The sequence below is a fragment of the Zalophus californianus genome, chromosome 7, assembly GCF_009762305.2.
Source record: "Zalophus californianus isolate mZalCal1 chromosome 7, mZalCal1.pri.v2, whole genome shotgun sequence".
Taxonomy (NCBI): Eukaryota; Metazoa; Chordata; class Mammalia; order Carnivora; family Otariidae; genus Zalophus; species Zalophus californianus.
In genome coordinates this window covers 119,841,202-119,865,511 of record NC_045601.1, presented here as the reverse complement: position 1 = coordinate 119,865,511, position 24,310 = coordinate 119,841,202, and the positions used below count along the sequence as shown (strand labels likewise).

General features: G+C 36.9%; 1 protein-coding gene across 4 annotated transcripts in view; it reads left to right on the top strand.

The window, feature by feature from the left end:
* EXOC2 (exocyst complex component 2) overlaps positions 1–20,862 on the top strand; it is a 279,473-nt gene extending 258,611 nt beyond the window's left edge. For 2 of the 4 annotated variants that reach the window (XM_027603387.2, XM_027603388.2), the window contains exons 23-27: positions 443–498; positions 2,546–2,668; positions 14,614–14,675; positions 17,478–17,537; positions 19,114–20,862. In XM_027603387.2, the coding sequence (XP_027459188.1) occupies positions 443–498; positions 2,546–2,668; positions 14,614–14,675; positions 17,478–17,537; positions 19,114–19,207 (395 nt within the window). In that variant the 3' untranslated portion in view covers positions 19,208–20,862. The remainder of the gene's footprint in view (positions 1–442; positions 499–2,545; positions 2,669–14,613; positions 14,676–17,477; positions 17,538–19,113) is intronic. The other 2 variants (XM_027603385.2, XM_027603386.2) reach the window with 1 other exon arrangement.
* The last annotated feature ends 3,448 nt before the right edge of the window (positions 20,863–24,310 follow it).

The window sequence follows — 24,310 nt, the reverse complement described above, 5'->3', positions numbered from 1 at the left end:
CCTTTGGAGATAAAATGTTATAATAGATATTTAGCTTTTATAAGCTTTGGTAAATATCTTCCTTCTATCTTTTTCTTTTTTTTTTTTTTGGTCTGCTAATGTGAGTGTGTGTACACACACAGACACATACACGTGAAGAAACTGAAGGAGAGTTTTAAATTTCAATTTTGAAAGACTGACCATCAGTTTCAGAGAAATAATGACAGAAATGGAAAAACAATGAAAGAAAATGCCTAATTTAACTTTTTTTTCTTTTTAACCTGTACGAAAATAGTCCTTTTACCATTTGGCCCTCAGAAGGAAATAGACAGTGGTAGTGTTACTTTCTGTTTCTCCTTAGAAAACTCTAAGGCAGTAGTACAAAGCACAGTAATGCCGTCAAGGGAGATGGTAGCTTCTTTCCATTAACTGCCTGTTTTTCCCTCCCTCATCTTGATTTCAGGTGTCAGAAACTATTTAAAAGAAGCATTGGTGAATATAATTGCTGTGCATGCAGAGGTAAGCTATCATTAGATGTTCCTGAGAAATATGGGTAACTAGAAAAAAGAAAAAGAGGCAAATTTGATGGTTTTTATGGTAGTCTTTTTTCCCTTCAGAATATATCTTGAGTATAAATAAAACACAACTCTGTCTTCATGCATGCACACACACACGTGTGCTTTTTAACTATGAGAGTTTTTTTTCTGAAATTGTGTGTGTTTAAAACTAAATTCATTAATGTTCAAAAGGTAAGGAGAAGAGAGATTTGAAAAGATGTTTTTTCCTTATCTTGAATTGAAAGGTATATTAAATCCCTTATCTTGGAAAATTCATTAACCTTTTTTTAACCAGGATACAAATAAGCACTGGTGTCTTATTCATGTAGCAATGTGTTCTTACATAGAGCCTGGGATTCCAGAAAACTAGACTTGTTAGAAAGATAGGCTGAAAGGGCAGCCTGAGGTTAGGAAGCAGGTGCATGGTTTCCTATCAGCAGCTGACTAGGTACATGTAGATGTTGATGCCTCTGGTTCTTGCTAAAGCTTGCCCTCACTTGGAGCATTATCATCTTAAGCCTTACATTAACCTCCTTTGTTAACATCCTTCTTAGAAGGACTCTTCTAAGGAACATCAAAAGAGGTGCGGCTATCACTATTATCACCACTATGAGTACCTATTCTATAATTTCACAATCCATTACTCACTGCTTTGCCAGTACTTTCAGAGTTGTTATAGCTCATAGACTGATGGGTGACCAGATAAAACGGGGCCCACCAAAGAGGTTATCATTAGATAATTTCCACTGTTGCTTGAGTGCCTTTTAAGCTGTATGGAGCTGATGTAGGTGTATTTAGTTTATACCACTGTCTTCATCCAAAATTATCAGAGGTTGTCAAGGTAAACTGGAAAAACATGGATAATCCAGGCTAAAACAAAAGAGTAACCAAAGGAAACAGAGAATGCTATCTTGTTCCTAAATTTGGCTCTAAGTTTGAAGCAACTAGAGCAGAAAGAGAAATATAGTATGTTATAGTTTTCATTTCTTAATAAAGGAAAACACATACATTCCTTTATAAATATAGTTTATATATGATTTAACTCTGCAAGAATTTATCACATACATTTTAAAATTATTTTTATCATGATTTTATCAAAGATATACAAATGCTTTCTTATTATGTTACCTTCCAATAAAATTAGAGGATAAAATTAAATCATCAGTCAGTGAAAGCATTTCTGTGGTAGATGGACAGGTGGTAGAGGAATTGCAAAATATGTAAGCATTTTTAGTGATGATGGTGATTCTTAAAGAGGCAGCTTTTATTAATGTTCACTATCAATAACCATGATTTGTATTAGGTTTTTCAAACCCCCCTTTTAATTTTTCTCAATGACTGAAAGTAGAATTTCATTCATAATGTTTATTATTTAGTATTTCCTACATGATCTTAACTTGACAAATTTATAAATCAGCATAGTAAATTGTTTCACCACATTTTCAAATATAATAGCTCTTAGCCTGAAAATATCAAAATTCAAAGTTTGAAAATGTTTTATGTCCAATGAAAGGAAATACATATTAAATTCAGCAAATAGTAAAACCGGGGACTTTGTTGTCCAGTGCACAGTAAAGTGCCCAGTATGACATGGTGTTTGTTTTAATCTAAGAAGAGTCTGACCCAGTATGTTTTTCTTTTAATTGTGGTAAAAAACTGACACAGTATATTTTTATTTCTATAATTTCCTCTTTAAATATTTCTTTTTGTGAAAAGGGCAAGAGGAAGAAGAAATCTTTGAAACTATTTTTAGTTTGTCAATATCAACAATACCTTTCAGATTATATTTGCCAATATATTTTAAGAGGATTAGTTTTGGCATGAATCACTTAATACAACTTAAGTATAAGTCTATATCTTCCTTTCATTCATAATTATGATCCTTTAAAAATATGACTTAGAAGACCTGTGAGTTACTTCGTTTTGTGCATTTCTTTGTTTTTAACAAATTCAAGTCAGGAATGTTCCCATAATGCATCATTTCTTCTTACTTTAAACCCTTCCATCAGGTGTTCACTATTTCCAAAGAATTGGTACCTCGAGTTCTATCCAAGGTGGTGGAAGCAGTTTCTGAAGAGCTAAGTCGACTAATGCAGTGTGTTTCATCCTTCAGTAAAAATGGAGCATTACAGGTACCAAAATAATTCAGTTCCATGTTGAACTTTTATTTCATTTAAAACATATAAATGTATTTTTAATCATCAGTCTTACATGATATACAGACAGGTTTTGGGGTGGTTTTTTTTTTTTATGTATCCGCTGATTTGTCATCTACTATCATATCTTTTTTATAAGCCATACCCATGTCTACAAGTTTTAGAGTTTCTGTTTCTTTGGAGTAGAGCAAGACCTTAATGACTTGTGAAATTATCTGAATGCAGATTCCTTCTAAAGTTGTGTGATTTTTTTTTTTTTAGTTTACAACTGTCTTCACTAAATTCAGTTTCACGAGAAATTTCTAGTGACTTTTAATAAATCTTTTCAAACCATTCAGTGCAGTTTTCATAGAAATGACAACAGTCCCTTTGTTCTCATAATCCATTGGTTTATGTTGTAGTTTTTTAAATTACATAATTATAATAACAAATATAATTTCTATAAACCAGATACTTCTTGGTATGTATATAATCAAACTGATAGCAGCCTGGGTATGCACGCATATGGGAGAGTTACTTGCTACCTGTGAACTGCAGTGATCTAGAGCATCGCAAATTTGTTTTTTTAAAAGTACTGGCAGTTTTGCTTCCAGTAGTGGCTGAGGAAGTTTCTATCAGGCCAACTCCGTACAGATAACAACTATAATCTTGAATAATGTAGAAAAATAAAAAGTATAAAAACACAAACCTGAAGATACTGGAGAATGACCATCAGTGAATGATTCTGGAAGAAATGGCACTTAAGGAATTTTTCACTTTTTACAGATTTTAGCCTCAAGGCAGGCCAAGGGATGCCTACAACTTCACAAAACCTGCTATAGTTTTGGCTTGAAGAATAGGCTTCAGGGCATCCACAGTTACAGGAAAGTGAGGTATCCCAAAGAGCAGAAAGAAAAAGCCATAAATTTTGTGTATACACTGCCTAAATCACTAGTTGACCTCTGAGCTACATGTGTGTGGTCAGTCTCTACTTCAGCCAGCCCAGTTAGGCTAGAAGAACTGAAGTAAGAATTGAAGTGCTGCCCAAGAGCCAAGAGTTTTCAGTTTGAGTCCTAAGTTAATTCCTTCCTAAAACAAACAAAACAAAGATCAGTCCTCTTCAGGGGCATATTCTAGAATCCAGAGTCTCCACATATAATATTGACAGTGTCCAGGAAACAATCCAAATTTACATGAAATGCACAAACAGAATATGACCCATTCTCAATAAAAAAGCAATCTGAGACCACTATTGAGATAACACAGATGTTGGATTTTGAAGACAAGGACTTTAAAGCAGCTGCGTACAGTGATGTAAAGGAGACTACTCATGCTCATAATGAATAAAATAGTTAGGAAATCTCAGCAGAAAAATAGAAACCCCACAAAAGGAACTAAATGGAAATTCTGGAATGAAAAAATACAATATATGAATTTTTTGAAGTTTGCTGGATGCGAATAACAGATTAGACAGGACAAAAGAGAAAGTCAGTGAATTTGTAAGTCAACAGAAATTACCCAATATGAAGAACAGAGAAAAGGATCATTGGGAAAAAAATAAATAGAACTTCAGAGACCTCTGGGACAGCATCAAAAAGTCTAGCATACATGTAATTTTATTTCTAAAAGAATCAGAATGGCTAATCAGTACATGAAAGGATGGTCAGCATCATTAGTTATCAGAGAAATGAAAATTAGCACTACAGTAATATACCATTACACATCCACCAGAATGAAGAAAATTAAAGACTCAAATACCAAGTGTTGGCAAGTCTGAAGAGAAACTAGAGGTCTTGCGCATTGTTGGGAGTGTAAAATAGTACAGTGACAAGAAAAGCTCTTGCTTTAAAAAAAAAGAAAAAGAAAGAAACTAAACATACCCTATGACCCAGCCATTCCAATCCTATGTATTTAACCAAGAGGACTAAAAACATAATGGCCAAAAGCTGGAAACAGCCCAGGTATCGATCAGTAAAATAAACAAACTGTGATATGTTCATATAACCAAATACAATTCGGCACTAAAGAGGACAGATTACTGGTACCACCTGGGTAAATCTCAGGAGCATTCATCTGAGTGAAGGAAGGCTTACACCAAAGCTCACATACTGTATGGGTTTCACTCACATGAAATTCTCAAAAGATAAAACTATCTATGGTGGGAAAAGTCTCAGGATAGTGCTTTCCTCTGGGTGGTTGAGATTACTAGGGAGGGGCCTGATGGCTAAATTCTCTCAAAGCTAGCAGGGAAGGGTTAGGAAGAGATATCAGATTTAGCTGGAGGACTTTTTTGATACATGTGTGTCCATGAGACTACTGGCCTCCTAGGAACTGGGCAGTTATTTCTATATTGGAAAGTTCAAATATATCTAACCCCTGCCCCATTTCACCCTCTCCCATTGGGAATCACTGTGTTAGGCTGTTTTCTTTTGAGCAGATAACTCAGAGGGATTACACATTAACCTGTAATAGTCAGTTACATAAGGGCCAATGCATCGGGACACCTGGGTGGTTCAGTCGGTTAAGCTCTGTCTTTGGCTCAGGTCATCATCCCAGGGTCCTGGGATCGAGGCCCATATCCGGCTCCTTGCTCAGTGGGAAGTCTGCTTTTCCCTCTGTCTGCCGCCCCCCGCCCCCAGCTTGTGTTCTCTCTCTCTGACAAATAAAATATATAAAATCTTAAAAAAAAATAAGGGCCAATGCATCAGTCTTCTCAGAACCTTCCTGAGAGCCAGTTTAGAGAGGAGTGCAATGATAGTTTGGTGATTTTAGCTCATCTTTTAACATGTCATTTTCTGGTGTACAGTTCTATGTGTATTTTATAAATAACCACAGCTTTTATAGTTGGCATAATTCATAGATTAATTAAAACACCTATCACTTTGAATAAAATTTGGGCACAAAGATTAATTTTACAGTGATTTAATCCTTCTACAATATTCAGTTAAAAGTTCTACCTTATTCTTTGTTTTTGATACTCTTTGTAGATCTGTTTCTATATATACTACAGTATAAATAATAGAGACAAACTGCCATATATTTGCTTTCTAGTTACAAACTCTTTTCTAGGCTTCTAAGACACTGAAAAATGAAACCAACAACTGCTTTCCAAACAGAAAAAGTTTCGGTAGATTGGTTACAGAATTTCTAATTAACTCTTAAGTAAAAGACAAGCCATGTCTCTTATCATTGTTTTCTGTTTTATGCATTGCTGGAGAAGAAAGGCTGTCTCTTTTAAATAGTCTCCTGAGCATCACACATATGGTAGGTACCTGAGTCAAAGGTAGAGAGTGTATGCTGTGGGCTTCCTCATTCAGAGCCTCTTCAGAAGCTCTGAAGACAATTGATCTGTATGTAAAATCTCACTTTTTCAAGCTTACAAAGTTTAAGCTTTAGGTTACCTTTTTTTATTCTTAAAAGTTTTATGCAGCTATAGCTTACCTGCCATACAGTTTTGGCGACAAGGTAAAAAGTGTACACAATTCAGTGATTTTTTTTTTTCTATGTTGACAGAGTTGTGCAGCCATCAACACAATCACCTTTAGAATATTGCACCCTAGAAAAACCTTGGACCCATTAGCAGCCACTCTCCATTGTCCTTCCAGCCTCCCTTCCCAGCCACAGACAAGCACTATTCTGCATTCTATCTCCATGATTTTTTCCTTTTTCTTTTCCCTTCCCTTCCCTCCCTCCCCTCTTCTTCCCTTCCCTTCCTTTTTAAAAGATTTAATTTATTTATTAGAGAGCATGAACAGAGGGAGAGGGACAAGTAGACTCCCCGTTGAGCAGAGTCCAATGTGGGGCACAATCCCAGGACCCTGAGATCATGACCTGAACCGAAGTCAGATGCTTAACTAACTGAGCCACCCACATGCCTCTCCATGATTTTCTATCCCTCTGATTGGCCTATTCTGAAACTTTCATATAAATGGAACCATATGAATATGGCTTTTTGTGACTGGCTGCTTTTACTTACTAGCATAATATTTGCAAGGTTCATATAGGTTGTAGCATGTACCAGTACTTCATTTCTTTGGATGATTGGATAATATTTCATTGTATAAATATACCACATTTTCTTTATCTGCTCTTCATTTGATGGACATTCATGTTTCTGCTTTTTATGTAATAAGATCATTCACATACAAGTTTTTATATATTTTAATTTCTCTTGGGTATATACTTAGAAGGGGAATTGCTAGATCAAATGGTTTCCTTCTGTTTAATCTTTTGATGAACTGCCAGAGTGTTTTTAAACTGACTTCCATTTTACTTTCCTAACAGCGATGTATAAAGATCCCAATTTCTCCACATCCTCGCCAATACTTGTTACTATCTATCTCACTGATTCTAGCCATCTTAGGTGCGTGTGAAGTGGTATCTCATTCTGTGGGTTTTTACTTTCTTTCTTTTTTTTTTTTTTAAAGATTTTATTGATTTATCTGACAGAGAGAGAGAGACAGCGAAAGAGGGAACACAAGCAGGGGGAATGGGAGAGGGAGAAGCAGGCTTCCCGCAGAGCAGGGAGCCCAATGCAGGGCTCGATCCCAGCACTCTGGGATCATGACCTGAGCCAAAGGCAGACGCTTAACGACTGAGCCACCCAGGCATCCCTGTTTTTTACTTTCTTGAAGCTATAGGTTGCAGCACATAAGTTTTTAATTTTGATGAAGTCTAATTTATCAATTTTTTCTTTTGTTGCTTTTACTTTTTTTTTTAATTTTTATTTTAATTCCGGTATAGTAACATGCAGTGTTATATTAGTTTCAGGTGTACAATGTAGTGATTCAACACTTCCCTACAATACCCAGTGCTCATGATGACAAGTGTACTCTTTAATCCCCATCACCTGTTTAACCTTCCCTCACCTCCTCCCCTCTGGTAACCAGCAGTCTGTTCTCTATGTGTAAGAGTCTATTTCTTGGTTTTTCTCTCTCTCTTTTTTTATCCTTTGCTCCTTTGTTTTGTTTCTTAAATTCACATATGAGTGAAATCGTATGGTATTTCTCTTTCTCGTATTTCACTTTGCATAATTCTCTGTAGCTCTATCCATGTCATTGCAAATGGTAAGATATCATTCATTTTTATGGCTGAATAATATTCCTGTGTGTGTGTGTGTGTGTGTGTGTGTGTGTGTACCACATCTTTTTTACCCATTCATCAATTGATGGACACTCGGGCTACTTCTATAATTTGTCTATTTTAAATAATGCCACAATAAACATAGGGGTGCACCTATCCCTTTATTAGTGCTCTTGTATTCTTTGGGTAAATACCCAGTAGTGCAATTGCTGGATCATAGGGTAGTTCTATTTTTAACTTTTTGAAGAACCTCCATACTGTTTTCATATTGGCTGCACCAGTTAACAACATTCTTACCAGCAGTGCAAGAGAGTTCCTTTTTCTGTATCTGTTGTTTCTTGTGTTATTTTAGCCATTCTGACAGGTGTGAGGTGATATCTCGTTGTGAGGTTTTAATTTCTACTTCCCTGATGATGAGTGATGTTAAGCATCTTTTCATGTGCCTATTAGCCGTATCTGTGTCTTCTTTGGGAAAATGTCTGTTCATGTTTTCTGCCCATTTTTTAATTAGATTATTTGGTATTTGGGTGTTGAGTTGTATAAGTTCTTTATAGATTTTGGATACTAACCCTTTATCAAATATGTCATTGCAAATATCTTCTCCCATCCTGTAGGTTGCATTTTAATTTTCTTGATTGTTTCCTTTGCTGTGTAGAAGCTTTTTATTTTGGTGTAGTTTATTTTGCTCTTGTTTCCCTTGCCTCAGGAGACCTATGTAGAAAAAGTGTACTACCGCTGATGTCAGTGAAGTTATTAACTGTGTTCTCTTCTAGGATTTTTATGGTTTTAGGTCTCACATTTAGGTGTTTAATCCATTTTTTATTTATTCTTGGGTATGGTATAAGAAAGAGGTCCAGTTTCATTCTTTTGCATGTTGCTGTCCAGTTTCCCTAACAACCATTTGCTGAAGAGACTTTTTCCTACTGGATATTCTTTTTTGCTTTGTTGAAGATTAACTGACCATGTAGATGTGGGTTTTTTCCTGGGTTTTCTATTCTGTTCTGTGATCTATACATCTGTTTTTATGCCAGTATCATACTGTTTTGATCACTACAGCTTTGTAATATAACTTGAAGTCTGGAATTGTGACGCCTCCAGCTTTGCTTTTCTTTTTCAAGATTGCTTTGACTTTTTGAGGTGTTTTGTGATTCCATACAAATCTTAGGATTGTTTGTTCTAGCTCTGTGAAAAATGCTATTGGCATTTTGATAGGGATTGCATTAAATGTGTAGATTGCTTTGGATAGTATAAATGTTTTAACAGTATTTGTTCTTTCAGTTCATGAACATGGAATGTATTTCCATTTCTTTGTGTCATCTTCAATCTCTTATATCATTGTTTTATAGTTTTAAGAGTACAGGTCTTTCACTTCTTTGGTTAGGTTTATTCCTAGGTATTTTATTATTTTGGGTGCAGTTGTAAATGGTATCAATTCCTTAATTTCTTTCTGCTGCTTCATTATCAGTATATAGAACTGCAACAGATTTCTGTACCTTGATTTTGTACCCTGCCACTTTACTGAATTTGTGTATCAGTTCTAGCAGTTTTGTGGTGAAGTCTTTCAGGTTTTCTATATGTAGTATCATCTGCAAATAGTGAAATTTTTACTTCTTCCTTATGGATTTGGGTGACTTTTATTTCTTTTTGTTTTCTGATTGCTGTGGCTCGAACTTCCAGTAATATGTTGAATGAAAGTGGTGAGAATCGACATCCTTGTCTTGTTCCTGACCTTAGAGGAAAAGTTCTCAGTTTTTCCCCCTTGAAGATGATCTTAGCTGTGGGTTTTTCATATATGGCCTTTATTATGTTGAGATATGTTCCTTCTAAACCTACTTTGTTGAGGGTTTTTATCGTGAATGGAAATTGCACTTTGTCACAGTTCCTTTCTCTTATTGATGTTATGTATCATGTTAATTGATTTGCAAATATTGAACCACCCTGGCAACCCAAGAATAAATCTCAGTTGATCATCATGAATGACTTTTTTAATGTATTGTTGGATTCTGTTTGCCAGTATTTTGTTGTGGATTTTTGCATGTATGTTCATCAGAGATACTGGCCTATAGTTCTCTTTAGTCATGTCTTTATCTGGTTTGGTTTAAAGGAAATGCTGGGCTCGTAAATGAATTTGGAAGCTTTCTTTCCTTTTCTATTCTTTGGAATAGTCTGAGAAGAGTAGGTATTAACTCTTCTTTAAATGTTTGGTAGAATTCATCTGTGAAGCCATCTGGTACTGGGCTTTTGCTTTGTGGGAGTTGTTTCGGTTTTGGTAGCTTATATGTTTCTAGGAATTTATCCATTTCTTCCAGGTTGTCCAATTTGTTGGCATATCCATTTTTCATAATATTCTCTTATAATTGCATTTCTGTGCTGTTGGTTATTTCTCTTCTCATTTGTGATTTTATTTATTTGAGTCCTTTCTCTTTTTTTGTTGATAAATCTGTTTTACTCAGTTTTTCAAAGAACCAGCTCCTGGTGTCATTGATCTGGTCTATTGTTTTTTTTAGTTTCTATATCATTCATTTCTGCTCTGGTCTTTATTATTTCCTTCCTTTTGCTGGTTTTAGGTTTTGTTTGTTGTTCTTTTTCTAGCTCCTTTAGTGTAGGTAGGTTGTTTGTTTTGAGATTTTTCTTCTTGAGGTAGGCCTGTATTGCTGTATACTTCCCTCTTAGGACCACTTTTGCTGCATTCCAGAGATTTTGTCTCATTGTGTTTTCATTTTCATTTGTTTCTGTGTACTTTTTTACTTCTTTGATTTCCTGGTTGACCCATTCATTGTTTAGTCACATATTATTTAACCCCATATATTTGTGTTATTTCCAGATTTTTTTCTTGTGGTTGATTTCTAGTTTCATTGTATTGTGGTCAGAAAAGATATGACTTCAGTCTTTTTGAATTTGTTGAGGCTTGTTTTGTGGGCTAATATGTGATCTATTCTGGAGAATGTTCCGTGTGCACTTGAAAAGAATGTCTACTCTGCTGTTAAATCCATCTGGTCCAGTGTGTCATTCAAAGCCATTGTTTCCTGTTGATTTTCTATTTAGATGGTCTGCCCATTGATGTAACTGGGGGGTGTTAAAGTCCCCTACTGTTACTGTATCATTATCAATTAGTTCTTTATGTTTGTTATTAACTGTTTTATGTATTTGGGTGCTCCCATGTTGGGTGCATAGATATATAGAATTATTATATCTTCTTGTTGGGTTATCTCCTCTATTATGATACAGTGTCCTTCTTTGTCTCTTGTTACAGTCTTTGTCTTAAAGTCTGTTTTTGTCTGAAATAAGTATTGCTATACTGGCTTTTTTTTGACATCCATATGCATGATAGATGTTTCTCCATCCCCTCACTTTCGATTTGCAGGTGTCTTTAGGTCTTAGTCTCTTTTAGGCAGCATATAAGTGGGTCTTGTTTTTTTTATCCATTTTGTCACCCTGTGTCTTTTGATTGGAGCATTTAGTCCATTTATACTCAAAGTAATTATTGATAGATATGTATTTATTGACATTTTATTGTTTTGTGGTTGGTTCTGAAGATTTTGTCTGACCCTTTCTTGTCTTTCTTTCATAGTTTGCTGGTTTTCTTTAGTTATATAATTGGATTTCTTTCTCTTTATTCTTTGCATATTTATTAGTGCTTTTTGATTTGTGGTTACCATTAGGTTTTATATAACATCTTGTGCATATAGCAGTTTATATTGAGTTGATGGTCCTTTAAGTTTGAACCCATTCTTTACTCCTCCCCTCCCCACATTTTAGGTATATGGTGTCATATGTCACATCCTTTTTTTTTTTAAATGAATTCGTTGACTGATTTTTTACAGAATTATTCATTTTTATTGCTTTTGTGTTTCCTACCTTCATACTGTCACTTTTGGTCTCCACTCAGAGTGTCCTTAACTATTTCTTGCATGGCTGGTTTAGTGGTCATGAACTCCTTCAGTTTTTCTTTGTGTGGGAAACTGCTTATCTCTCCTTCTATTCTGAATGATAGCCCTGCTGGATAGAATATTGTTGGCTGCAGATTTTTCCCATTTCGCACTTTGAATATATCATGCCACTGCCTTCTGGCCTGCTACATTTCTTTTCTTTTTGTTTTTTTAAAATATTTTATTTATTTATTTGAGAGAGAGAAAGAGAGCATGAGTATAGGTGGAGAGCAGAAGGAGAAGCAGATTCCCTGCAGAGCAGGAAGCCCAACATGGGCCTCGATCCCAGGACCTGGGAGATCATGACCTGGACAGAAGGCAGACACTTAACTGACTGAGCCATCCAGGTGCCCCTGGCCTGCCACATTTCTGCTGAAAAATCCCCTGCTAGCCTTATGGGGTTTCCCTTGTGTGTTACTGTCTTCTTTTGTCTTGATGCTTTTAATTTTTTTTCTTTGTCACTCTATTTTGCCAATTTAATTACAACATATCTTGGCATGGGTGTGCTTTTGTTGATTTTGTTTTGGGTTCTCTGTGCCTCCTGGATCCAGATATCTGTTTCCTTCCCCAGATTAAGGAATTTTTTTTTTAATGTTTTATTTATTTATTCTTGAGAGTCAGAGAGAGAGAGGCAGAGGCAGAGGGAGAAGCAGGCTCCCCGCCTAGCAGGGAGCCTGATGCGGGGCCCGATCCCATGACCCCAGGACCATGACCTGAGCCAAAGGCAGATGCTTAACCATCTGAGCCACCCAGGCGCCCCCAGATTAAGGAAGTTTTCAGCTACTATTTCTTCAAATAAATTTTCTGCTCCCTTTTCTCTGTTTTCTTGGTCTCCTATAATACAAATGTTATTATGTTTGATGAAGTCACTGAGTTCCCTAAGTCTATTCTCATTTTGCATAATTCCCTTTCTCTTTCAGCTTGATTACTTTCCATTACTCTGTCTTCTAGGTCATTATTCATTCCTCTTCTTCTTCCAGCCTACTGTTCATTCCATCAGACATGTTTCTAATCTCATCTATTGCAGGATTTGTTTTCCTCATATGTGCTAGTCTCTCACCCTTCTCCATAACTGCAGCTCCTTCCCCACCCCGGCAGCATGATGTGTCTCCAAAACCACATCTGATTAGTTCTTTTTTATCTTTGTGTTAAGGGTCTCACTGGTACCTTCCACTCTCTTCTCAAGTCCAGTGAGTACCCTTACGATCATTGCTTTAAATACTCAATCAGGCATGTTACTTATGTCTGTTTTGCTTAGACCTCTGGCCGTGGCCTTGTCCTATTCTTTCATTTGTGACAAATTTCTCAGTGTTGTAATTTTTTCTAAGTCTCTGCCTGTTTCTCTCTTTTAGGAAAGTCAGCTATGTCTCCTTTTCTTGAGGGTAATGGCCTAATGTAGAAGAGGACCTGTAGTGCCCTGCTTTGTAGTGTCTACTGTTCCAGGGCCTGGCACTTCCAGGAGTGTCTCCTGGATATGCTGCATGTGATCTGCTGTTTTGTCTTGGCTGCTTTATCCTTCAGGCCAGTTGTCTGCAGTGGCTCCTTTTTGGGCAGGGTGTGGTCCCTGGCCTGAATGTGGTACATTTTAACTAGGTATGCTCTTGTCTGCTTATGAACGGAGACCTGTTGCCACCACTGCCAGAACTGAGGTTGTGCAAAACTCCCAGGTGGGGAGACATGGTGTTGGCAGGGATTTGAGCCAGTGCTCTTAGGGAGGAGACCCACCACACTGGGACTAAGGCAAGCATGATTGGGAAGAGTGGTTATCACAGGAACTTGGGGGAGAGGGCTTGGTGTAAGCAAGTTAGGTAGTGAGTGTGGTGCTATGCTTGTTCCCACAGGCAGCCCTGTGTTTATGGTGACGGGCAGGGGAGGGAAATGGCACATGCCAGTTCCTTTGTTCCCTTGAGGGGTGTATTTTGAACACCCTCTCTCTGGGACGTACTCCAAGTGAGCAGATAGCCTCCCCACTGTGTGCCCCAGGTGCTCTTCAGATCACTGTTCCCAGGCTGTATCCAGGTTGTTTGCCAGCCTTCTCTCCAAGAGCAGCATAATGCCCTGCAGAGTCTATCTCAGCCAAGTCCGCTGACCTTTGAAACTCTAGGCTTCCCACCCTGCTGGTTGCAAAAACTTAAAAAATTTGGCCCCTCTTGCTTTCCAAGCCAATTGCTATGGGGATTCATTGTCCTCATATGTACTAGTCTGTCTCTCGTCCTTCCTATTCTACTGATCTGTATTTCTGTCCATATAGCAGTGCCACACTATCTTGATTATTATAGATTTATAGAAAGTTTTGATATCAGAAAGTGTTTCTCTATCTGTGTTACTCTTTCTCAAGATGGTTTTGTCTGTTTGGGTCAACTTGTCAATTTTTATAAAAAACAATCACCAAACAAAGCCAGCTGTGATTTTAATAGACATTGCATTAAATCTGCAGAGCTTTATTTTAACTTTTGAGATTAAAGTCAGTATGCCCAAAAGGGCATAGGTATAAGGAAGTAAGCCAATCCATTTTTTCTTAAATCTGTTGTGTGGGGCAATAATCTAGGGACAGTGTTTCAAATTTTGCTTCTCCTCACAAACAGACGAAAGGAAAAATTACTGGTTAGGTAGTAAATACAGCTTTCTGGAAAATCCTTGCATAGGTTGAACCTTTTTATAACAAGATATCTGACTGCCTGCCTTCACACAGTCATACTTGACTCTAAGTTAATTTTCAATAAAAGAATATTTTGTCATAGCTGATTTCTTTAGAGTGTTTTAGAAAGTCTGTTTATAATTAATAGTCACCATGGTAGGTGGGGGATAACTACATGCCAATGGTCTTCTGTCAACCTTGTCCCTGCAGTAAGCAGGCTGGAAACTGTCCGCTTGTTTCAATAATAATTGATGCAGTTCCCCGTGGTCACTTTGTCCTTTTCTCATGTTTAGGCACGGCTTGAAATCTGTGCTTTGAGGGATACTGTGGCTGTTCACCTGACGCCTGAAAGCAAGTGAGATGCTAAATATTTTTGTTCTGAGTGCTTCATTAAAAATAAAGTTATATGCAACTAATGAATCATTGAACACTACATCAAAAACTTATGATATGCTGGCTAACTGAACATAAAAAAATAAAATAAAATAAAGCTTATTAGTATATAAAATCCTTTGTAAAGATAACTGATTAGACTGAGTGCTCATGATTGTGAAGTGATAAAGTTTATATTTGATTAATTTTTAGCTAAAAAGCATAAAAAGCCAAAGCCTCCTAATACTGGTTCTTTGTAGCATAATATAAAGGAAAAAAGACTTAATATGATTTTATGTTTTCATTCAGTAAGATAAATCTTAATCTCATAATGATATATCAGAGCATTACATACTTTTTGAAAAAAGGAGAAAATAAGAATTGAATTTTAATCTATTCATAGCAGACTCTGAGGGACAGTTTAAGCATTGTAAATATCAGCATAAGAGGAAGCCTTGTGGTTTCTCTACAAAATTTTGTAGTGGAAATTTGATGATAATTTTTAGCTGTTTTGAATGAAAGTCAGGATTTCCTATCACTGAAATATCAGTAGGTGAACTGAAACATCACTAACTACTTGCCTATACAAAATTGTTTACTCCATTGTCATTAGTACCTAGGAAATATACTGGGTTGTATTGGTAATGTGCCTGAGAATCCAAGTAGTATACAAGTAAAATGTTTCAGGACACTTTGTGTGATATACTTATTCACTTCCAAGCTTTTGATGACATGGCTTATGCCATCAATTTTACTGTGTTTATTACAACTGAAAAGACTTTTAAAAGTTTTTCCTAATGAATGAAGTTAGCTTCTTATTCCTGTTCATGATGGCTGACCAGAAGCCATTTCTAGATGGTTCCCATGTTAGTTATTTAGCCACACCTTTTCCCAGCCATCATTTTTCTAAAGTATTAAATAATAGTTGATGGAGGGCCCTCCACTCCGTCCCTATCTGATGTGGGTGCATGATTTGTGTAAGTACCTAGGTTTTATTCCTATTAATTTAACCTTTCAGAGCCTAAGTTCCTCATCTATGAAAGAAAAATAATAAATACTTTCTAGGCAAAGTTTTGGGGGAATTAAATTAAAAATATGCAAATTTACCTTCTAGACTCTTGGTCTGCAAATAATCAGTGGTATCATCTTCATGATCATCATTATTGTCATAATGTAAAAATAAAGAATAATAGCATTACATTTCTTTTGATTAATTGAGAAGAGGTTTAAGATGATGGTAGAGATAACAGTGGAGACTCCTCTCTACATCAGGAAAGAGGAAAGTCAATTTCATATTGGAAAGGGAGCTAAGTGTGCCCACAAGCTTTAACCTATCCCTTGCCCTAATGAGGAACAACTGAAGCTTTCCGCTACCAGTTTTTATACTCCTCTTGGGACTTTGTAGTCTGTTTGTTGCTGCGATATTTGCCACTAGTTTGAGAAACATTGCCCAAAATATGTTTGCTCGTACAGTGATGAGGATCCGTTTTTCTAATATAAAGTCAAAGACTATCTTAAAGGCAAGAATAATTACATTTATTTCTTTACCCTTAGACAACAAGTTATAAAAGAAGAAGTTAAAAATTATTCCTTAGTGACCACTATAAGTTATTACCAAATAATTTCCCCTAAAAGGCTTTTTATTTGATTCAGTAGCTTTTCTGGTACTTTCTATTTTAAAAAGTTAAGCATACCAAATTGGTGGGCCTTTTTAATTCTCACCTTTTTAGGTTTTCATGAAAAGAAAGGATGTTGAATTAAAATCAATCAGTCAAGGGGCGCCTGGGTGGCTCAGTCATTAAGCGTCTGCCTTCGGCTCAGGTCGTGATCCCAGGGTCCTGGGATTGGGCCCCGCATCGGGCTCCCTGCTTGGCGGGAGGCCTGCTTCTCCCTCTCTGACTCCCCCTGCTTGTGTTCCTGTTCTCGCTATCTCTCTCTCTCTGTCAAATAAACAAATAAAATCTTTAAAAAAATAAAAATAAAAAAATAAAATAAAATCAAACAGTCAATCTCCACTTATCCTACAAATTTTAGATATAATAATAACTAAATCCTATAGACTATATTTAATTAATGGAAGATATTGGCTGTAAATCAGGCCCTGTACATGTCAATACTATAAATGTCCCCATTTGCATAATCTGTCACAAGATCATCCCTATTTCTAATTCATTTCCTTCCTTTCTTACCAGTTGCTTTAATAGTTCAGTTTTGTTTTTGAAAAGACTGTTTAAAAATTGAACATGTCCACATATAAGCTCTCATGTACCATGAGTAGCATCCTTTTGTCAAAATCAGTCTCTCTTTTAGCTTTTTTTTTTTTTTTAAAGATTTTATTTATTCATTCATGAGAGACAGAGGGAGAGAGAGAGAGAGAGAGAAGCAGAGGGAGAAGCAGGCTCCCAAGGAGCAGGGAGCCTGATGTGGGACTCGATCCCAGGACCCTGGGATCATGACCTGAGCCGAAGGCAGACGCTTAACCATCTGAGCCACCCAGGCGCCCTCTCTTTTAGCTTTTCAAGTTCTGTTTCATTTCCTAGTTGAGTTTTTTCTGACCCTACTCCTACAAGGCTTCTGCCTGGGAACTAGACACTATACCCTCACTTTTACTTTTACTTTTTCTATTGTTTTTTCACTTTTACTTTTTCTCATATTTCTACATGCTTCATTGGCTTATACTGGTTTCTTTATATTTAAAATATGCTTAAGAATTTTTAATGATGCTCTTAATTTCTCTTAGAAATATGAAATGTCTCAACTTAAATGTTGCTTGTCTGTGTTCCAGGTCTAGTTTTAAACAGGCTTTAGAAGCCCTGCCTCAGCTTTCAAGCGGAGCAGATAAAAAGTAAGTTCTGTATGCTGTTTTTGAGGGCCAGTTAAGATGTGTTGAACAAGGTTTTGTTACCTAAAAGTACTTTTTGAATAGATAATGATTTGGATTTAAGGAAAAGCACTACTTAATAGCCCTTGAATAGTATGCATTATGTTGGCTGTACCTGGCTTGTCTTCAAAGTGACAGAATAAGGTAAAACCTTTCCTCTGGGTTTATGGCAGTTTAGAAATTAGTTCTTTTCTTGTTTTAAGTGACTGATATTAAAAAACATTTTAAGAAAGTTTATTTTGACTCAGTAAACTATTATTGTCCTACATTTTTAAGAAGATAATACTAAGAGCAATATAAAAAGACCAGTAAAAGGCAGGACTTGATGATTTTTTCCTTTGAGTGATCCAGCAATGTATGCTTTTTGCTTTATATAACATAAAGTAATAAAAAAAGTAAATTTATACACATGACATAATGAAATTGTATGTTTCACTAACACTATGTTAATGGTCTTGGCCAGAGTTTAAACTTTGCTACTCATAAAACAGGAAATTCTGACCTGAGACAAAATGTAGGCCAGACAAATTTCATAAATGTTCAACCTACCCTCAACTGAGGTAGCGGAAACATTGTAGGTCTTTGCTCCTTTACTAACCATAACTGAAGTCCACCTGCCTTTGCATTTGGCTGCTCAGTCTATAGACATGAAAACCGTGGTGTAGGCTCTGTGATTTTGCATAGATGAGTGTTATGGAAACTCAGAGGGCAGAGAGAACACGTGAGGCTGGGAAAATGTCACATGGAGATGGTGTTCTAATTTTGGGCATTGTTAAACCCATAAAATAATCTTTTGACCCTAGTATCATTAAGCCCACTTCTTGGTTGCTTCATCTGAACCAAATGAACTCTAAGATCCTTTCTGGCCCTAAAATTATACATCAAACCAGTTAAAGAAAGCAGTTGAGTTATCAAATACTAGTATAATTTGCCCACTGAGTTAGAACTGACCTTGAGTCTTCTAGTGCTTAATTCACCACTTCAGTTTACCACTCTCCAATACGTGTTCAAAACAAAAATGCAAAATAGGAGGAGCCAGACAGTAGAGCAGTAGTTGCCAAGGGGTGAGGGTAAGGAGAAAGGTGGCTACAAAGGGGCAACACAAGAGGACTTGGAGGGTAATGGAACTATTCTGTGTCCTGATTATGGGGGTTATTAGGTTGCTAATGTGTGTTTATCGGTGTTCATAGAACTGTATGCCAAAAAGAGTACATTTTAGTATTTTTGAAATTTTTAAAAAGTGAATTAAAAAAAGTACAGGCCCAAGCATTAATGTGTTTAGGAAGAAATGTAATTAATCTAGGGAAAGGAGACAGGAGGGAGATTTTTATATATAAAATAAATATATATATATAAATATATATTCCTTTTGACTAGCTTCTTTGACTAATTTACTTCTGTTATTGAGTTAAGAATCAACAAGTAAATAACTTCAATAAGCAGAAGCTAAAGCTGGGCAGTTGGCTCCTCTGCATGTTTTCTTATGTTGCTAGGCAACCTTCACTCTGCCAGGTTGTAAAATAGCTTCTCCTCCCTTCAGGTTACTGGAAGAGCTGCTGAACAAGTTCAAGAGTAGCATGCACTTGCAGCTCACCTGTTTCCAAGCTGCTTCTTCAACTATGATGAAGACATAAATACCACCAAAAAAAGGGCATTCTAAAGATAACAAGTAATAAATTGTTACCACTTTATTAAGTGCCCTAAAGGTATTAGCATATAAAGCATTAGGTTTGCACTCTCTCTCTTTTCCCCAAATTGGTAGCTTAGAAAGATGTTTGTATATGTTTTATTTCAACCAAAATGACCTTGCTTGAAATGCCCAAGCAATAACTCTTGTCATTTTTATTACATTAGGCGCTATATGTCTTTAAGATACCTTTAAATATATATATTTTTAGCTAGATGTTGCATGATGAATGCTGCAGGAAGAGCTGCTTTTACAGGGAGTGCTTTGAGATGGCATGTGATGTAACTAAGGCATTTTTCAGTGTCTTATATTGGACTTTTAGTGTCTGGAGCTTCAAAGACACATGGAGATATTGTTAAGATTTGGAAAGTTATATTTAGACATCTTTGGAACTTTAAGTGTCCTAAATTGCACATCTGTACTTAAAAACTTTATTTCATACAGATACCTCTAACTCTCCTAATTCAAGTGGAGTTTTAGAAAATTTTGCAGTTTGCCTAAGAAAATGTTATATTTGGGGTACATTATTTGTGGTCCACATGTCCATGAGTTAACTTTGTGTCTTGCTGCCTACTTTTTATTTCTCACCAAGCTACTAAACATTAAGCACCTTTCGGTGTAGCTTTTCTTTGTCCCACTCACTCTTAATTTAATGTGTCTTTTCGTTTCAATGCATTGCCTGTCTCTGAGGATCGATTTGTTACTGTGGTGGAGCTTGGATACCCCAGTAGATGCTGGTGGGAATAGCTACAGTCTTCACTGCCTCCCAAAGAACAAGCCGGGCCCTCTGGTGATAGCTGGCCCTCCTGCCCACCCCTGTTCACTCCTGCCCCTCTGGCAATGTCATTTCTCTCCACTGCTCCTTACCCTTTGAAGTGTCTTGCTCAGTAGCTAAAAGAACATTGCTCTGGCAGAGTCTGTGTTTTCTGAAGATTCAAAGACACTCCTCTGTTACTAAGCAGTAGGAACTGCTGATGAACCTCATGCCATTTGTCCTACATTTGCTGAGGACTTCGTTTACCAGAATAGGGGCAGGGCACCGTGATCTCTTTCAAAGGCAGCTTCCCCTACCTAACTTTATCATACTATTCACTCAGAAAACTGAGTAATTCCCTTATCCATTGGCTCTGTGTCAGGGTTCGCAAATGTTTCTATGGATCTCACAGAATCCCCCTTTTTAAGCCTGAAATTAATATCTTTACTAATGTAAGTAATTTTAGAGTACAGTAGAGCCAAATACAGTATCCATTATTTAAAATTGACTTGTGTTGTTATGTTTGTTCATTTGGTGTATGGGGAAAATCATAATAACTAAAAGTGAAATTTTAATTTTTACAAATGTGCTTGATAAAGCTTATTGAGGAACATACAGAATATTGTCTCTCCTAAGCATGTTAACTATTGTATCTAACAGGATGATGAACTAAATTACAAATCTACAGTCCTGAATGTTTGTGTTATTTTAAATATCCACTGCGGAGCATTTGTCCAATAAAGAATGTGTCTTTAATACAAGATATAATTGTCATTTTCTCCCTAAGTGTCTTTATTTCTACATTTTCATTAGCTATATAACTTTTTATGCCTAGTTTTAATGTGCAAAATAAATTCTGGTTTACCTTATATTTGTCTAATCATTGTCAGAAAGCATTTATTAGCTGTTCTGCTAATTCTCTACTTGTTGGGGGCTTACCGTATGCTAGGCATTACACCAAATTATCTCACTTAGCCTCCCAATAGCCTTTTGACAACCTTATAAGCTAGGAGGTATTATGTCCATTTCACAGATGAGTAAACCAGGGCTTAAGAGAGAGGTTAGTGACTTTAAGACCACCAGGGCAGGATGTGTCACTCAGAGTTGTCTGGCTTCATCACTCCTTAAATTAACCATGGCCAGTTCTTCCTCCCAGCTAAACATGCTTTCTGCTGTCCCTCCATCAGTGACACAGCTCAGGGAAGCACATAAGTGCCAGAGGATAATAAAACTTAAGCAAAATAGGGACAAGTAAGTGCTTTTATGGCTCAGAGAATGAAGGGTAGGCACATAAAAACCCCATACCCAAATGAGGTGGTTCAAGGACTACTATTCCAACAAGTCAAGGGGGACTTCTTGGAAGAAAGGGGGATTTCAAAACCTTCTTGAGGTACAGAAGAAGAATTCAGTGGTTAGGAGGAGAAAGCTGAATATAATGTAAGAGGAAAGTTGAGAGATAAACCAGGACTTGGAGCAAATTTACAAAAACATAGCCAAGAAAAAGAATTAAGATACTCAAAGGTGCTTTCACACGCAGGTAGCATTGGGTTTAGCACATTCACATTAATGTGGTCAGCCTGGCTTCACATCAGTTAGCAAAGTCGGCCTCACCTTCAGTGCTAAAAATGTATTGGAATAATTTGGTTTTACTAAGACTTTCTATATCAGTATGCCATGAAAGTGGCATGCTCTAGAAATGATTCTGACATTGCAAGACAAGCATTGTTGCTGTAGGCAAGCTTTCCGAGGCACTCTCCTGTCTCTGCAATCCTTGCATGTAGCTTTCTTAGAGGGGATAAATAGAAAAGGTTACACTTTTAATTCTGGATTTGATACAAGATGGTGATGTATTTCTGTTTTGATCATGTGCTGTAGGATATTCTATTAGTTGTGTAAGAGTGTTATGTGTTTTCTGAAATGTTATCATAAATTTCAACAAGCTTTTAAACCAAGATTGGGTTTCTAAAGTAAAGTTAGCTGTATTTTACTTTTTTTTTTAACTCTTTTTTAAAATTTTTTTACTTATTTGAGAGCGAGAAAAAGAACACGAGCGGGGTTGAGGGGGGAGGGGCAGAGGCAGAGGGAGAAGCATGTTCCCTGCTGTGCAGGGAGCCCGATGTGGGGCTCCATCCCAGGACCCTGGGATCATGACCTGAGCCGAAGGCAGATGCTTAACCAACTGAGCCACCCAGGCGCCCCATAGCTGTATTTTACTTAATATATGCTTAAAATAATTGTGCTTAACTATAAGCTGAAACTAGCATACATTTTTGTCATTAAACATTTTTTAGCAGTACTCTCATAAAGGTTTTCATATGGGTATATAAAAATGCTCTGAAAATATAAAAGATATTGAATATTTGATATACATACCTCAATTGTAATAGCTATTTTAATGATTTGAGCTTTGCATTGAATGCATATTCTTATATATTAGAGTCATGTTTTTGGTGTGTTGACGTCATCTTATATTTTGTTCACTAGCATTTTGAATTCAGTTTTATCATATGTATCACTGGAAAGCCTTTTTGTACCTGGCCAGGTTATAAATATGTAACAATAAATATTTTATAAACAGGATCTGGGTCTTTGGGTTACCTGTTGGTAATTTGGCTAATAAAAGCCAGCAGGATGCCAAAATACCTTTTTCCTGTCTAGCCCATAAACTCTTAAGACACAGTTAACATTGCAGCTGGTCACATTGTCTTCATCAGCATCATAACCATGACTGGTGTCCCACTGGCTGTGTTGCTGTAGTCATTGTTCATAGTGATGTGGTTGTTCTCGTTATTTTTGTCACATTTTTCTTGAATATTCTGTCCCATCTGCCTGCAAACTCTTCAGCCAGGCACACATCCTTGAGAAGACAACTAGCTGACCACTACTGCCGAAGAAGGCCCATGGAAGGACTCATCACAGAGGCAGGAGGAGAACCAGGGAAGAATGGAGTCATGAGGTGGGGGGGCATGTCACAAAAATCAAGGGAAGAACAAGAATCATGTTGGAATTAAAGAGATTGTTGGCGAGGTCAAATGTTGCAAATGTGTGCAATGGATGAATACTGAGAAATGATTGTTAGACTTGACATTTAGAAAATCATAAGTGACCAGAGAATGATAAGGAAGGAATCAGAGAAACTTCCTCTTAACTCACCCACAAGGGCTATCAAGAAAGCCATCTCCTCCTTGAAGATCACAAAGTATCCTGACCAGAGCACAAAAGTGAAATTCCTTTAAAACTTCTTTTTAGCTTCCTTTTCTTTTTAAATTCTCTTCCTGGATGTCTAATCAATTCCTGCTGCCCCTGCTTCTTTTCCTATTAGAATGACTTACAAATATTTATCCCCATCTCTTTCTTTTTTCCAAAGTTTTCCCTTTCAAAATGCTTATTAAATTTCTCTAGCTAAATGGTAGGGGCTCCTAGAACCAGGCCTCACCTGGGTATGCACCAAATATCAGATGGCCATGGAGTTGTCTTCCATCCTACTCTGTGCCCTGCCCTCAGCTAACCCCCAGAACCCTTGGATGGCATAAGGAGCTCCATGTGCTGCAGCCAGTAGCCATTGGGCTGCCTCTGGGTGGTGACTGCAGGTTCTCGCCCAGCAGTTGGTACCAAATAGGCCCTTGGGAAATATTTATTCAATGTTATCGATGAAGTTATAGTAGCAAATGTGTCAGATTACCTTTTTATATTTTTAAGCTATATACATAAAGGGTCAAGTGGTTCCACAGAGCTGGTTGTGAAAATGAACAGTCCTCTCTATACCCTCCCTCCCCCTTTGCCTGCTTCCTAAAACCATTCACTTTCAACTCTTTTACCTGATCTGATTCTTTTGGTATTTACCTCAATGTCAATATAAATAGGTTTATATTGTTACTTTTTATTCTGCTTAGTCTCTATTGTCTTGCTTAAAGCGGAAGATGAGAATTTAGCTCTCTTTCATCGCCTCTACCATAGAAGCACACTGCCCTAGCCTTTCCTCCCAGTATGTTTGCTTTGGTTACATCATTATTCATTGTTCAAGTTATTATACTTAATGTAAATGCCTTCAGTGGTAAGCCAGTAACATACAAACATCCTTTTCCTTTTTGTATTTTTATGTATTCTATGTAGTTTTCTCTCATCCCAAAACTTCCTCCATCCAAGTTATGCAAAATGTCCTTGTATTATATTCAGACACATAGATATTTCATCAAGTTTATCTTCTTGAACAATCTCACCCACAGCTTCTCAGCCTCCTCTCATCCAGACTGGGTGCCCTCTAGGTCAGCCTCACACCTGTCATCTTAGGGTCTC